Consider the following 17,291-nt stretch of genomic DNA (forward strand, 5'->3'; position numbering starts at 1 on the left):
ATGGAATGATGACTGTAGGTGCTAAGGAGCTAGTTACTATGAGAAACTGGCAGAGTGCTGAGGCCACCAACCTGGTCACAAATACTTAGACACTCTGTACTGTGGACGTGGGGATTCCCCACTAAGTAAAGGAGAGCGCACCAAAATGCCTTACCTTGAGGAAACATCTCTCCATGACACACCAGCAGCAATCTCTATGAAACAACTTTAACAAGCAGAAACAGAACAGAATAAAGAATGCAACTTACCACAGAGGCCATTCCACAAAACAATACCTTTATATCTGACATTACGTCAATAAACAGTTTTACGATATGCGTTTTAGTGCACGCTGATTACTGAATTGACAGCGTGTCTACACAACAATTTCGGATTGTGGTCACAATGTTTATTAAGATCCCGGGACCCCTTCAACATGATAATCATATGCTGATTGACTACCCAATATCAAGATCAATAAGGTACCTTCTACCTCCAAGATTCATACGGAAAGGAATCTTCACTCACAGATGGCTCGAACACAAACATCCTGCAAAAGAGCTACACCACTTAAATTCCTCTCCCTTCCATTTCAGCATGTGCTTCTAAACCTGGTGAAAAAACTGTGTTTCTACTCTAGCTCAGACATCCCATGCTTCCTGGTAAATAACTCATATGAATAATCGTAAAGCATTTGCAATGGGTCCATGCGAAAGTTATCTGCTTCAAACATGTACACGACTTAGCAGTCTTGTCTCTTACATTCAAGCACTTAAAGAGACAATAGTGAAGATTAAAAATTAAGGTTTAAGCATGTAGTGGTCCTCAATAAACCATTCAACTTAAAAAAAATTTGTGCTGATGCAGTGTCAACCTCAATATATGTCAATAAATGTTTACCAGTCTGATAGCTTTTCTGATAAAGATTCATATGCAAAGGAATCTTTACTAACAGACAGCTCGAACACTCTAATATTTTAACAAACATCTTGCAAAAGAGCTATACCACAAGAAATACAACAACCAAGTTACAAAGGGCATTGTAATGATAAACAGTGCCACATATTCTTGGACAGACTTAACTCTATCACATGACAAGCACATCTAATACATCATATTGCTAGTGTACTTACACAATGCACGTCAAATTGAGACAGATACATCTGTAGAAGACAGGAGTGCCCTTCATGATCTCAGCCAATTTTCTGTTGAGATATGAAGTGAGCCTGCCAAGTGTACTGAACATAATCCACTGATTTCCTGGCAAGCAGTAGGCTGGTCAGGTGGCAGACAGCTTTCCCCCGAGTAAAATCCCAAGGATCAATTAATCTTCTTCTCCTCAGCTATTCCCATATTCTGTTTATTCCTGTGTCCCACTGCCTCAATTCCTACACTTGACCACCAATAAGAACACACGTAACTGTTGTTGTCAGTAACTTGCAAACGTTGTATTAAGAAGTAAAATATTACAACCTTTTGCGCTGCAGTGGCGTAACGCCGTCACGTCAATTGCCAGCTGACACTGGGTTACAAATTGTTAAAGAAGTTGCAATGAGGCATTCTTAAATATGTGCTCACAGTTGTTACTATATATAGTGCTTTATATTTAATAATAATCTAACCAGAGGCAAATCCAGACGTGCTTTCTTTGTAAATGGGACCTCTTCGAAAATATCCAAAGACACGGGCGGTCGTTTCTTCGTCACTCTCGGCTTTCCTAAAGCAAGTAAATACGGAATACGAAAGAAAATTATAAACCTGTTGAAACAACAGAGACATTTTAAGAGAATACTTACAAATATGGAACTAAAGAAAATTCTCAGTTTATTACAAACAACTTCCTAGTTCCACAAACATTTAAAAAGCCCCCACATAGTATTACAACAAAAATAAAAAAATTTGAAAATCATGTTTATTTCAGATAAAGACATGTTAAAATTAGCAGCTACAATCAATAAACACAAGCAAATTTCCACAAATGAATCACTCTTTCGCTCACTCACTTTCTGTTGGAATCTATAATTTAAAAGACTTGACAACAGTTTCGGGTACTCTAACAAAACTAATTCACAAGGCTGTCATACAACACACCTGCTGCAAGTTACTTTAATAAGCAATACGGTAGCTTATGACACAGAAACACGCTTACCCTTCTATTTCTCTCAAATTAGAAGCCATGAATGGTCCTGCGGCAGCATCCTTGAGCATTTTTTCAAACAGCGTCTTCAAATTGTCATCGAGCTTTCTGCCTTCATTCTGCTCCAAATATTTAAGTATGCAAGCGTGGATCCTATAGTAGACTTCTAAGGCTTCAACTGCCAAGTTCTGTGGATTACTGTAGCTTATCCTACGGGCATAACTAGCCTGCGTCTGATGAAGGTGTTCGCAAGCCTGCAATAAACGTCGCGTCTATATTCAACAGGTATACTCTTGTTCAGTTCATAGTTTGTTAATAAACCATTTTCTTATCAAGGGTTCTGGGCCTTTGTGCATATCAAGTGGTAGCACAGAGCGTGGTTTTGTGATTCTATCTAACTCAAGGTCTTCTGTTATTGCACTCACATTTTTTTCTTTTGTACTGATTATTGTGAATTGTTGTTAATCTGTCAGCTGTTTATCATCTTTACAATGGATCGTGCACTTCCGAATTTGGACTACCTCAGGAAGGATGAGCTGGAATATGAGATCAACATACGGAAGGTCACCGGCCTCCAAGAATATTTAGGTGATTAGCAGGCAGCGAGATTCACGCGTCCGCCTCGGACTCCATCAAACCTCTGGTGAGTTGTTAACCTTGTGCAATAAATTTAATCAGATCCAGGAAATAGAAACTTACATTTGGGCTGACAACATTTTTCCTAATCAGTACACCAGGATTATGATGCGCCTATGCCAGCTGACCTACGGGACTCGTGACCTTGCCGACAGGAAAGTTTCAGACCAGTCCAATCCTGCCTCCCTAGACAAATTGCCTGAGGGCATTTCCCACTTCGCGTCGTCTGTGGAGGAGTTTCAAAGCCATCTCTGCCAGCCCTCCCAGGATCCCACTCACAAACCCCATTCTCTTGATCATTTTACCTCTGACTCTAACCGGGCTCTTATTTCACAACACCAAGAATAATTATAATCCATTTATAAAAACACCAAGGAAGCCTACTGCTCTTACCTTTGCAAAATGGCTAAGGAAAACTCTTGGATTGTGGTCTCTCTTCTCTGCCACTTTACCCAGCGCTCATCTTGTATTCCACAATCCTCTCCTGCAGCATACCATATCTGTCAACATACACCAGTCCTGATATTTTAGCCACAAAAATTATAGCTGAAGTATAATCTATCATAGGACATATGACCGTCTAACAAAACAGCACGCCATTTCCGATGGACATGCGATTTCTCCTATTAAAGACAGGGCGAAGCATACCTAGTCTTTGAGCTGCCTTTCTGTATTTTGATGACAAATCAAAGGGAATTATCAAATGGGTAAACACGTGGAGAGATAAGAAATAGATACAAAATTTTAGTCAGAAAACTTGAAAGGAACAGACCACATGGAAGACAAAGGCTTGGATAAGGGATAATATTAAAATAGATTTTTAATAGTTCCTTAGGAATGGACTGGTCAGGGGCCAGTCGTACATACTTGGTCATCACGATAATGAACCTTCCGATCGCACGCAAGATGGGGAATTTCTTCATTACCCGAGAGACTACGAGCTTCTTACGATAAACTCTGCTCCATGGAGTTAGTCATATGAGATAAATGGCCTACATCTGCAATTTTAAAAATAAAAACACTCAGAACAGCGAAACAACAAACAAAGATTCACTTGACCGCTGACCTTGCTGGCAGTGGTGAAACACTTCTCTGCCGTGTCCAACATCTTCTCCTTTCGATTCTCCAATATCTCAAACATCTCCAGGCTGAGGCTGTCTGTTTCCTGCAGACACACAGTGTTCAATGGTTTACAAAAATTACAATGCAATAATGAGAATGTTTTGTTAATTAAATGGCTTCCCTGATGATGTGAAATTGTAGGTGCAGATAATGGCTATGTCTTCTGTTCTGTCTGTCAAAGATGACGCAGTGTTTCATCTCTGTGGAGAGTTTTGTTACAGCCAATCTCCAGTCTGGAGTCTCTAATGTGTTCCCAACTCCTGGTGGAGATATGAAGACCCATTTGGTCAAGTAAACCTTACTGCATTAGCAGAGGATCTTGTGCACGCCAATCTTTGAGTCTGGAGTCGTCTGCTTCGGTTCCACAGAGGACAGACAACTCCAAAATCAAGAACTGGGCATGTACAACAGGATCAGTCACACCTGCACCATCAGGGAAACCACTGAAATAAGAGAGCACCTTCAAAACTTCAACTGTAAAGATGTGTACAGACCGAGTAAAGACTCTTATCACCTTTCTAACCAGACCTACCACTCAGACACCTTCATCAAGCAACTGCTAAGCCTCACCAGCAGTGACTGACTCAGCAGAACTAACACACTTTCAACCACTGGGTCACTAAAACTCTTCCACCTACTTTCCTACTCACATGGTTCCTAAAATGTTTCTCATTGACTCTTCTCCTACTTCACTCTGAATTGCCTTTCTGTACTGTTCTGCTACAGCAAATGCGTCTGGGCCAAGTCTGAATGGTAAATAAAACATCGATGGAAATCATTCCAACAAGATGGCTATAGCACATCACAGATAAACCAGAGAGAGAGAGAGAAGCAAAAGACTGGCATGGTCACAATATCTCATACGCATTCCTCCTCTGGAGATATCAGCAAGTTTCTCACCACAAATAACATCAAGACAATGCAGTGGCTGAACAAGAAGAGTATTAACATACTGGGACAACTGAAAGATGATCTGGGAGGTGCAAGGACTGACTTTGAAGAGCTCACCAACATACTCCAAGAAACCACAGCAGGGTTAGGTTAGGTTCACAAGAATGTTGAATAACATTCAGAAAGGCCATCTTGCTTCTGAAGAAAAAACTATGCATGTCAGAAGGTCAGAAAAATATCATATAAGTGCGTCACTCTAACTTGTTTTTGCAAGTTTTGAATCAGTGAGCTTAATGGTGACGACATGAGTTTATACTTTACTCTGCATAAGTAACCTAACCTTCAAAGGTCAATGGTTGTCACAAATGTAGGCCCCAGTGAATCTGTAAATGTGTGTGTGTGTGTGTGTGTCAATAAACACCATTCCCTGATGGTGGAGATTATAAATCGTACCTCTGCTTCAAACTGATAGACCAATCACCTGAGAATATTCTATTGCGTACATCCTCCGTCATCAGCATCAAACAGTGGACAGCATTTTCAGTTACTTGTTATACGACTCTTGCTCTCAGTGAAGCTCAAAAGCGAGTTTACAGCTACAAGAAACGCTCTTTTATCTTACCTGTTTAAGCAGGCGGGAACAGAAGGAATGCACCATATAGACAAAGGAGCCGTACTCGATCCACATCAATGAATGATTCGCCTCAATATCCAGAGCACGCTGAAAGCAACGCTGAGCAGCAGACGCTTGACGCAAAAAGTCCATCTCGCTCTTCAATGGTTCACACTGCGACATAAAATTGTGTTGAACCTTACCTATTTACAAAATACTGATTGCTACTAGCAAAATTATACACATAGGAGTCTGCTCCCAGTGGCGGATCCGCTTTTCCCATGTGGCACTCCACTGGTCTCAGGACTCTGCCCCATGCAGTTGGCAAGTCAGAGTACACTCCAATGGCATAAGTCCATACCAAATTTCATCAAAATCCATCCAGTGGGTCTCAAGTTCAATCACGCAGACAGATATGACCAGCCACACACATGCATTCACTTCATGCACATCCTGCAAAAGTGATTACATTAAGTGGAACGCACTGTAAATATTTTACTTACAGAATTAAGTTTAGTTTCCAGTTGACTCCCACGAGCAAGCGCCATTCCTGCCCAGGAGTCGATGCGTACAGGATTGACACAAACATCCAGCAGGTAGTGCCTAATTGCCTTCCCCTGCAACAGACACTCCGCACTTTAACCTTGTGTTCACTGTTTCCACACTGCACGGCAATAATCGGTGTCAAAATCATTCAGATAACACTAAGGACTCTTCCACAAACACTTATGTATGTCCATTAATAATTCTGGAGAGGAACTTCAAAGGTTCGTGTTCGAGTCGAACATTTCATGTGCATGGCACAATTTTAAAATTTCAGTACAGAAAAGTAAGATATGGGTTTTACAGGAATTACCCCACACGACCTGAAGCAGTTACTGACAGGACTAAATTACAAGCTTCATACTTACAAGGACACTGAAGACAAAATCAAGGAAGAAATGCTAACAAAGTTTTGTAATGAAATGTCTGTCTTGGTGTTACAGTACAGAAGTGAAGCGAGGGCATTAAGGAAGGTAGAATATTCAAAAAGAGAATCCAAAGAAATTAAGATTAAAGGAAGCACAATTCACATATCTTATCAACTACTTACCCATTCATTAACTTTGAAATAATAGTCAGCCAAGAGGTAGAAGATCGCTGACATGGAGCGAGGCAACTGACTACGAGCATCTCCCAACACGGGAAAAGACGGGCTCGTCCCATCGATATATGCCATCACTTTTTCCACCAGATGTGCTGAAAGCAACACAAATTCATATCAGTTCTGTACGTGCTCGCAGTAGCCGATATAGATGGGGCAGAAGCAGGTACGTCAACATTGTGGAGCCCCTTGCGTGTGGTCGCTGTTACGACTAACAGCTGTTACCGGTACCGAAGTGTCAGAATGGAATACCATGCACGGTGGGCTAGCCAGCTCTTGGCAGATGTGGGCACAGAATTCTGCAGATGCTGCGATATTGTATGGCGAACAGACGGCATCCCGATCAGAGACACTTTGAGTGTCGCCGCGGGGTCGGGACCATTTGCGAAATATTTAAACACACAGCAGGGGGCTGCGCACGCTGATCGTTCTCAGATGGTGAAGACGGCCGGAGGCAAACTGGAGTTCCGTTTACAGTTTGCCTTACAATCCTTCGTATATGGCCTTACAGTACGACCCAACATGAAGATATTCCTTCTGCATTTCACGAAGTCAACCACGTCATTAAAGTGGCTATCACAGACAGCAGATATTGTCCTACAAAATTGCTTTTCTTTTTAAAAATCAGAGTAATAGTAAATATATCACCTGGATTATAATGAGGAGGTATCAGAGAGGCAATCCTTTTCAGCAGACATTCAACATCAGCGGTGATGCTAGTGACACGGTAGGAATCAAATTCTGGCAGTTCATCAGGCAGGTAGAACTGATATAACTGCATGCCCCGCACCCAAGTCAAGGGGACTTGAGGGACTCTGTGGTCCTGAAGGTAGCGCGCCTGTTGGGAGAAGAATGCCTTAGGACCTCAGGTTTGAAAAAAACATTTATGATGAAGTTAAGTATGATACAGCTTGTATTTTTGATTCCCTAAACGTCTGTGATAATAATGGATTCTTTATAAGAACGTTACTTCCGACAGTCATGTTTCACATTTACTGCGAATGCTGTTGTTGTTGTTGTTTCCCCCCCCCCCTTACTTCTGTCTTTCATTTGCTGGTCTAGTCTTTGAGAGTACAAACTTTTTCATGATTCAAACACAGTTCATACATTTCAAACTTTCTAATATCTGTCGTATCCTAATTACGTTAGGTTAGTAGGTACCTTTCCCTGGTGACTTGTAACCGTCCCTTTCCGTCCACCACACGTCACACTGCTTGTTTAGTATACTCGTAGTCGTAGCCTGGTTTGCTCATATGATTACAGCTTCTTGACGTGGGATATGTAAAGATACAGAAAGGGATTGTTGATGATGGTGAGAGGTTGTCGGTGAGCACGAGTTTCCGACTCCCTGGGAATATACGGGAATTAGAAGGTGGAGCAGGTTTCTACACAAATGGACAACAAAGTCTTTCTGTGTTGCACTGATCGACGACACTTTATTTTTCCTTAATACGCGCAGGAACATATATATCTTTTAAGCACTATTCACGGAGGCAGCTGGATGGCTCGGCTGTTCCTTTGTTCTGTCGTACGTTTGTTAAGAAAAACACCCCCGCTCAACCGAAGGACCAAAACTTTAGAGAGCGCCCCGCAACCACGATCGCGCTTAAATACCCCTGCATTACGTAATTTGTCATTGAATTTGGCTTAAAAGCTGCGACCTGATTCGTTCCCCCACAACGGCGGGAACGCGCCTTAAGCTGAGCTCAAAGTCAATTGGTCCATCGCAATGATGCGATGGTCGTAATGCAGTCATCACCCCGCATCTGGAAGGGATGCACACTATTGGTTGGTTGGTGATCATTTCCTGTTAAGAGATTTTGGGCTCTATGAGATAATATTATAGCCATGGATATGTTGTTAAGGGCGTCCTACTATGTGCATGTACACAGTGTAGCACAGTTGTTACAACTTAGATATAAAATCATGTTTAAGACTGTACTACATTAAATCATACTACAATCTTAGTTAAGCAAAGATACATAGTGATTTTTTTGTTAAAAAAACATCAAATTTAAATTTTCATACAGTGATTTGTAAAAGAATAAAGAGAATGTGTTTTTAAGTATGACTTTAAATTTTTTTGCCATTCTTGATGGGAAATTTCCTAGTATTTGTAATCAACTATAATTCATCTTCAGAATTAACAAATTTAAACCTACACGCCCTTTTTTTTTGCTATCCAACTGGATCAGAATACGTGAAAGTGGGTGGTTCTTATGAACACAATAACCAACCTTAAGGTTCCTTATATACAGGGTAAATTCTTGGCCACATTAGCAGTTTTCAAATTCTTAAGATAGCTTATACGCTATGAAGTTAGTTAATTCGACAACCTAACTTTCATTTACTCTCTGATATACTTCTTGTTCATGAAGTTGAACAATCACCAAAGCAAAGATAACAATAGGTGCATACTGCTCCAAACAAAGTACACCAGTGTGTGAAGGGCACGGCACTGTGTAACGAATAGAGAACAACTATTTTAAGCATTTTTATATCAGTAGCTTCAAGTACAGTAAAGAGTAAATCATTATCAATTGTTTTAGAGTACTTAACAAATGCATAAGCTATAATGAATCCATGTGAAATCAGTAAAATTTTTACAATACCAATAGTGTTGTTCTTCTAAAGATTAAATGTTCCAATCTCAAGGAACCGTCCTCGATGGGCAAGACAGCGTACAGAGGCCAGCAGCATTTCCTCAGTGAGGGAGTTGAAAACAAGGTCCACACCTCTACCATTTGTCTCTGACATGATGAGTTGCTCAAAAGAGGTTTCTCGAGAGCTGCCAATATTGCGGTCCGTCAACTGGGAAAGAAGATTATATGCACACATGTTTGACAATTTGTATGCATTAAAAGCAAGAGAACTACCTTCAAATTACAAAACATTCTCAAAACGGAGCATAAGATGACTTTACACATCCATTGTGAAAACACTCTAGGAATCTTACCTTCAAGGCCAAGTCCTTTCAATACCTGTTATGGTTGCATGTCTTAAAAGCATATTATTTTACTTTTCATTTTCTGTCACTGTAGTCTAACCAGTGTTATAAATAGGGAAACCTGGAGGAAGAAAAATTTCCATTTCTGAATTTACATTCTGGACAGTAACGAATATTATGTATTCTATAAGGAACATACATCCATTTATAACTTGCAGGTCTAGAGAAAAAGTTCTGCACTTTCTTTAACAGTGATGTAACAGATTCTCCTTGCTGAACAGTCTCAACATCATACCAATGCAAATCCCTATAACATATGTGGTAAGTTAAAAACATTCCAGAATATTTCAAACAGTGTACTGTGCCTGGGTCAAAGGCATGGATCCTGTACTATCTCAATGCATGAATGAGAATATTAATTATGGTAAAAACAGAATTTATGATTCTAGCCACAGAACCAGTACTCAGTTCCTTGGTCCTAGACATTCTTGATCATCTCTCATATGTACAAAGAAAAACAGTATTTTGCCCAACACAGAGAAAACCAAAATGTCCCACAATCTTCTCATGTTGAGGCCCAAATTTCCCCCCATACTAAACACCAAAAATTCAGATTCGATATTTGGAACTTATGACAGCTGCTGCCACGTCATGCATCACTGAGAACCCCCAGAGTCCATCCAGGCCAAAAACAAAAATTTACAACCAAGAAACCAGACAAAAATTATGAATGTTCCTGGTGGAGGTATGGGAACATAATCTAACAGGACAAGCTGACAGCTGCCCCACAATCAGAAAGAATAAAATAAAGAATATAAATAGGAAAATAGCACACACGTTCAGTCCTCCAGCAGATGGCTGAGACAGTAACGCTGTCATGTGAGAAATTCCATAACAGAGCACATACTTCATTATTTGAAAGGGAACTCATTTGTTGCATTGTGACTAGAAATGTTTTGGCACTGACAGGCTTTCGTAGAAGGTGATTATGTGTATGCCCAACTGTTTGGTCATGATGTTGCCACAAGCAGGCAATGCAGAAAGCTGAGCGGGGATGGGGAGCAGTATTTGAGTTCTGTGACAGTATGTTTCACATCGAAACTTCGATTTTTAATGAAATTCACACATAACACTCAGAATCTGTAAAATAATTCAATTTATCATGGCGGAAAATCTCCCCTATGTGTGCATGAGATAGGAAATAGGCTGTTGAAATACCTGTGGAAACTGTTTCTTCATGAATGCCCGTTTCTCCTGCGTGCCAACAGTAGTGAACACTGTACAACCTGCGTGCAGACAGATGTTGATGGCTGCCTGGCCTACACCCCCGCTCTCTAAGTGGACCAGCACAGACTCACCCTTTCTCATGTGACCGATCATCTCAAGTGCATAGTAAGCCTGTTCACAATAAAGCAAAGCAATAAGTTTTTCTTTTTATGTTAAATTCTCTTTAGGTATAAAGGTGGCTCTGTTCTGGGTTGTTGCACTGTGTAGTTTGGTAGAGGTCTGCTGGTGTTTCGGAGGTGCATGTTTCCTGATGGTGGTGGCACCAGCCACCTCTGAAAGATCACAACTTTTATGAGCCTATACAGTAAAAGAACTCAGAAGATGAAGATTGCTGTCTTTTGGGTTGTTGCTCCCTGTAGTCTGATAGATTTCCACCAACATTTCAGAGGTCATACTGCCTGTCATCAGGGCAATAAATGTTAATCGCCCTTTTGACGGAGACAGTATGACTTCTGAACCGTTGGCGGAAATCTACCAGAGTACATAGCGTAACAACCCTGAAGATAGCCACCTCCATACTCACTGCCATTTATACCTGAAATCTCATTTTCTTTAGGGGACTGGCCCTTGCCCAAGTACCATGTCATAAAGATAAATACAAGGTGTGAATGTTAAGATTCACAGTTTCTTGATCTCAAGATCACTAGTAGACCTGGGGGCATGATGAATCTCTTTTAAACTTACATGGGCTGGAAAACTTTACAAAAAAAAAACATCTGTTTTTTCAAACTTGTTAAATAGTTATACATACATCATACAGCTTTAATATGTTCCATTGATCCATAAGTTAGTGAGATGACAGTAGACATAATAAACCATGGATATTAAAAAAACACAATTCACAATTTATACATTGTTAAATAATTATCAATTATTTGCACTGACTGGAAATTCTTTTTAGATAACAAAATACATAATAATTCTGTTAATAACAATTGGAAAGTGTGTGTTGATTCACACATTAAACTGAATTTTGAGTGGATTCCATCTGACTTCACCATATCCAGTTATACATATTAATATATGAAAGTATTCAATATTATGTATTCGAAACCAAAGAACTTCAATTTATGTCAATAACTTGATCTATTATTTAGTTTAGATTTATTTCGGTGCAAATAAACCCTTGGTATTTTATTTTGTCGTCTGTTACAAGAAAGACATTCAAAAGTAAGCATGTTGCTTTGACAACAAAATAGTAATGCAGAAGCTAGTAGAAGCAATTTCCACCAAAAATACAGCAGTTACATATGGCACGGGAGAAACAAATTTCTGCGAATAAAGAAATGAAACAATAACTGTTCCACCTATCATTATTCAAACAACTTTTTTAATTTGTTATAAATGAAACCACAGAAAGATAATGTGGATAGTTTTCTTTTGTCTAGATCTCGAATATATTATTTAAGCTACCTGAACATATTCACGCTGTAAGACACGAGGCCACGTGTTAGGAATAAGGTAACAAAGATGGAATTGACAAAATATGTAGTATATGCAGGAACTAATAAAAAATACATACAGACGTTTAGTTGGAAATAATAGTCACAACAGATATGCAGGCACAGAACTGACTATAACATTACAACAGAAATCAGAGACATAAATTTCAAATGGAGAGCCCAGAGGTGTCCTGTAACTCGTTGCCCATTCTGGTCATGTCCAGAGAACTCTAGCCCTTCAACACAAAAATTCTTTAGTAACAAATTCCAAGTTTTCCTGAAATACAAAAAAATTTGATGTAATATATAAAACAAACTATTACATTATGTGACATGGAGACATATATACGTGTGTGTGTGTGTGTGTGTGTGTCCCTCAGAATTTCATGTTGATTGTGCAATTTCTCACAAGGGCACAGGACGTTCTTTAATAGTGAATGGAGAAACCAGCATATAGACACAGAGGACAGCGTAGATTTTGAAAGCTGACAAGAGAATTGATGAGCAGTAGACTATTATTTAACTACATAATAATTACTATTGGTTGGTTGGTGATCATTTCCTGTTAAGAGATTTTGGGCTCTATGAGATAATATTATAGCCATGGATATGTTGTTAAGGTCGTCCTACTATGTGCATGTACACAGTGAGGCACAGTTGTTACAACTTAGATATAAAATCATGTTTAAGACTGTACTACATTAAATCATACTACAATCTTAGTTACGCAAAGATACATAGTGATTTTTTTTTGTTAAAAAACATTAAATTTAAATTTTCATACATTGATTTGTAAAAGAATAAAGAAAATGTGTTTTTAAGTATGACTTTAGATTTTTTCGCCATTCTTGATGGGAAATTTCCTAGTATTTGTAATCAACTATAATTCATCTTCAGAATTAACAAATTTAAACCTACATGCCCTTTTTTTTTTTTTTTGCTATCCAACTGGATCAGAATACGTGAAAGTGGGTGGTTCTTATGAACACAATAACCAACCTTAAGGTTCCTTATATACAGGGTAAATTCTTGGCCACATTAGCAGTTTTCAAATTCTTAAGATAGCTTATACGCTATGAAGTTAGTTAATTCGACAACCTAACTTTCATTTACTCTCTGATATACTTCTTGTTCATGAAGTTGAACAATCAAGCAAGCTCACTTGGCATTAAATTTTAAGTACATTTATTCTGGTCCCTCATCACTATAATGGAACTTTAAAGTAATCACATTACTGTGTACAAGAGTTGATCAGCACCTGTCAGGGTCCAGATTTCCCTCCAGCCACCTGAAGCTGGAGAAATCTCCTCGGGTCATTATGCTGACATAGGCATGTGGCACAGTAACAGTGGCACAGCTGTCTAGTGGCAGGTGTCGGTATGACCCCCACTTTCCATCACTGTATACATTCATAACAAGATCTTTAATGGGCGTGCTGATGTATCCAGAATAAAATAACACCTGAAAATATATACAAAATGTTTCAGAGATCTCATACTGAAATATACCTTCTGCTTGTTCACTTATATATTTAAGTTTCCTTGGCTTACGAGTTCACAATACCTCAGATTGGAAGAAACACATTGAGTATATTATTATTCCCAAATTAAGCTCTGCGTGCCTTGCCATGAGAACAGTCATACCACCCATGACAATAGATACTTTAAAGCTAGTTTACTTTGTTTATTTCCACTCTGTGGTGTCTTATGGATTAATCTTTTGGGGGAATTCAACAGACAGTAATAAAGTTTTTTACATGCAAAAGAAAATAATTAGAATAATGGCCGGTGTCAAAAGCAGGATATCCTGTAGAAAATTATTTCGTAAATTTAATATACTTCCACTTGCAAGTGAATTCATACTCTGCTTGCTATAATTTGTGGTGGAAAAATTGGATAATCTTAAAAGAAATACAGATGTACATAATTTAAATACAAGACGTAAACATGACCTATGTGTGCCAAATGCTAACTTTACTAAATATCAGAAAGGGGTGTACTATACAGGTATCAAGTTGTTTAATAATCTTCCACCAACAATTAAAAGTCTAAATTATGATATAAAGGTATTCAAGCCTGCATTGAAAGGTTACCTCTTCACTCACTCTTACTATTCTGTATACGCTTTCATCTCTGCTGAAAATCCGTAAGCTTTATGTATATCTATAATCTATATGTAAAGTCACTTTTGTATTTCTATTTAAAATTCTCAGTATATGTACATTGATATGTGAAACACGTACTTGTTATTGTGTCGAAAATACAGAAGTTTATGTATATTGAATGAAGTCCTGAGGTTTATGTATATTGCAGAAAATGACTTGTTCTCCATCCTTTGATTGAGTCCTAAGAAGGATCTATGGAATGTAAATAAACTCTACGCTCTAACATACCTGAATACTGCACTTTCCTATCCAAGTCACAAACACTCCAGGTGCCTCATTCTGTCTGGTTCTTCACATCTCCAACTCCAAATAAGCTGCTTCCCCATCACGCACACAACTGATCTTCTGAAACACTGACATTCAGATAACTTTGTCTGCCATCTCTTGGTAATATTACTCCACACACTACAGATACAGTTCACGAGAAAGTTGCCACTAAGCACATCCCCTGATCTCAAACTCCTCTTTCAGACAGACAAGGCACTCACACTGAATCTATAACCGTACACCTCCTCCGAAAGCAAGGAGATCACACGAGGGCCTGAGGTCTTCCTTGTGGCATTGTGAGGCATGCTACTAACTCGTGATACTTGGTCACTAGGAATCTAAAGTGTGCGACCGTGGTGTGGTGGCCACATAACCAACATTACAACCTGTAACCCTAGCTGATTACTTCTACCTTGTCCACTGCGATAGGCTCTTACACAAACTTAAATAAACAGCTACTGAATTTCCACAAGCAAGTCACTAAAACTGAGGCTGCCAACACGTGTCTGTGGATCATCCCAACCGCATCGCCTGATGAATTGTGTCCATCATGCACAATGATCATGTCAGCTCCCGGTGCAAAGTCTTGCTACCTCTGTAGTAATGATGGACTCGTAAATGCGTAACGTCTATAGTATCCCATATGCTTGCAGGCACGCCTACCTGAAACAAAACCATGTACCGAAATAAACATCCGCATTGAGAGACCAGTATTAATTCTTACTACGAAGGCACTCTACACCACATTAATGATCAACTGGCCAACTAAACCGACCTTCCATGCAACCAAAATATTTCTCACTTTACGTCCTTCACACAAAGATGACACACATCAATTCTAATAAAATCAAATTAACTTCCACGCCATGGCAATATATATATATATATAAATATATGACAGTGAATCTGCACTAGACTCGTAATGCAGCCCACGATCACGCCGACCTCAGAATTCGCCATTCTCCTCATACGCAGGGACGGCAACGTCGAAAAAAACAGCGAACACATCCCGCCACCGCTGAACTAGCGATATTCGATGATCGTTATATGCCCACCCTGACGAACTCCTCTGCCATCTAACGACAAAAGGGCTGAAGTAGATGTCCTACCTAGCACACTCCACTGCACTGCCGAACGAAATGCTGCCTGAAATACCACTCCACAAATTGTAAAATCATAAGCAGAAACGGGGTTGCTGGAAAGTACTTCCGTAACCGCCATTAGTTACATCTTAGCCCTTAAAAATGACAGGAACTACAAACAAATGAAGGCGAAACACGCCTACCGTCACCTATAAGAAACCAACTACCAAACATAATCATAACCTAAAATCATTTATGAAACCAACCACACGGAACAACACCTAGGATCGTAAAATACAGCTCAATCAACTTAGCACGAAGCACTATGAAACAAATAACACACATTTCGTAACTAGATCGCCTACATTCTGGCACACATTGCCTCTCGGTCACCCGAATTGTTACTGAACCCAGCGGCGTTTAACACCCTGCTTAGATCAAAACCAGACACAAATCTTTAATACCTACACGACTATCTATAACACAAGACACCGAGTGAAAGCGTCCACTGCTAACCGTAGTCTCGGACACGAACTTCCACTCGTCAGACTTCATGTTGGCATGTAGACACTCAACACCTCACGCGGATTCAGCAGCGACATCTTCCCTGTTTATTCAATTCTTGGAACTAAATTTGCAGAAACTAATAAGATGAAACGCGGGCTGCGTCAATTAATCAGGCCAACCAACATCACCTATAGAAAACCAACTACCAAACATTTCCATAACCTAAAAATCTTCCATCATTTATGAAAACAGGTAGGATTTCGTAAAATACTGCACAATGAACTTAGCGCGAAGCATTCTTAAACGATTATTCTATATGTCGCCACGGGATTGTACTGCACGACTCTCTTTAGCACACCGACTGACTAAGCCCACTGGTAACCGTACTTACGAACACGAACTTCCCTTCGTCAGACTTCATTATGGCACTTGCAGCACTCAACACCTAATACGGATATTCCCTGCTCGATAATTTCTCACAACTAAATTTGCAGGAGGGCGTAGACCTTCTGCTTGTTCACTTATATATTTAAATTATATCCTTTTATTGAGACATGAATAATGCAGTCATTCGAACTGATGAATCTAATATGAATTATTCTAAGGCTCCTTATTATCATCATAATGTTACTCAATAAGTTTAATAAACATTAATGTTCATTGTCTTCACACAAAAGGCACATGTATTTAATTCAACCTTTTAAAACTCCATGAAACAGAGTCTTTCTTCCAAGCTGATGGTCACTCAGCTAGTAAAGTAAGTCCCGCCTTTCAAGGAAACCAAAGGTTTGTTGCCAACTGGTCCTTATTGTGAGCCACAAGAATACAGTTCACAGCTTCCTATCCTATTCCAATAAGATGAACTTTAATATTATCATTTCAACTAAGCTTCCATCTCCCATGTGGTCTGACTGATTAAATTTTTTTATCTGGATAAGTTTAAATGAATAACAATGAAGTGCCTGTTTCCATTTGTGATCCTTACAATTACTGATTCAGGATGCTAATCTACAGGTCATCCTCTCAACCACAATGCTGTAAAAGCTGGACCACATAGTATGTAAACACTAAAC

General features: G+C 39.4%; 1 protein-coding gene across 1 annotated transcript; it reads right to left on the reverse strand.

Moving 5' to 3' along the window:
- Positions 1–1,873: 1,873 nt before the first annotated feature.
- Positions 1,874–11,303, reverse strand: LOC147870809 (calcineurin-binding protein cabin-1-like). The gene is made up of 10 exons (XM_087341899.1): positions 11,292–11,303; positions 10,688–10,867; positions 9,135–9,272; positions 7,171–7,360; positions 6,472–6,617; positions 5,882–5,995; positions 5,388–5,552; positions 3,819–3,917; positions 3,146–3,252; positions 1,874–2,370 (listed from the first exon to the last, which is right to left on the reverse strand). Exons 1-10 carry the CDS (start codon positions 11,301–11,303, stop codon positions 2,322–2,324), a joined length of 1,200 nt encoding a protein of 399 aa, XP_087198025.1. The 3' UTR covers positions 1,874–2,321.
- Positions 11,304–17,291: the final 5,988 nt, after the last annotated feature.

Source organism: Zootermopsis nevadensis, unplaced genomic scaffold (genome assembly GCF_977971745.1).
Source record: "Zootermopsis nevadensis isolate Lab colony 2312 unplaced genomic scaffold, Znev_1.0 Znev_ptg000196l, whole genome shotgun sequence".
Taxonomy (NCBI): Eukaryota; Metazoa; Arthropoda; class Insecta; order Blattodea; family Termopsidae; genus Zootermopsis; species Zootermopsis nevadensis.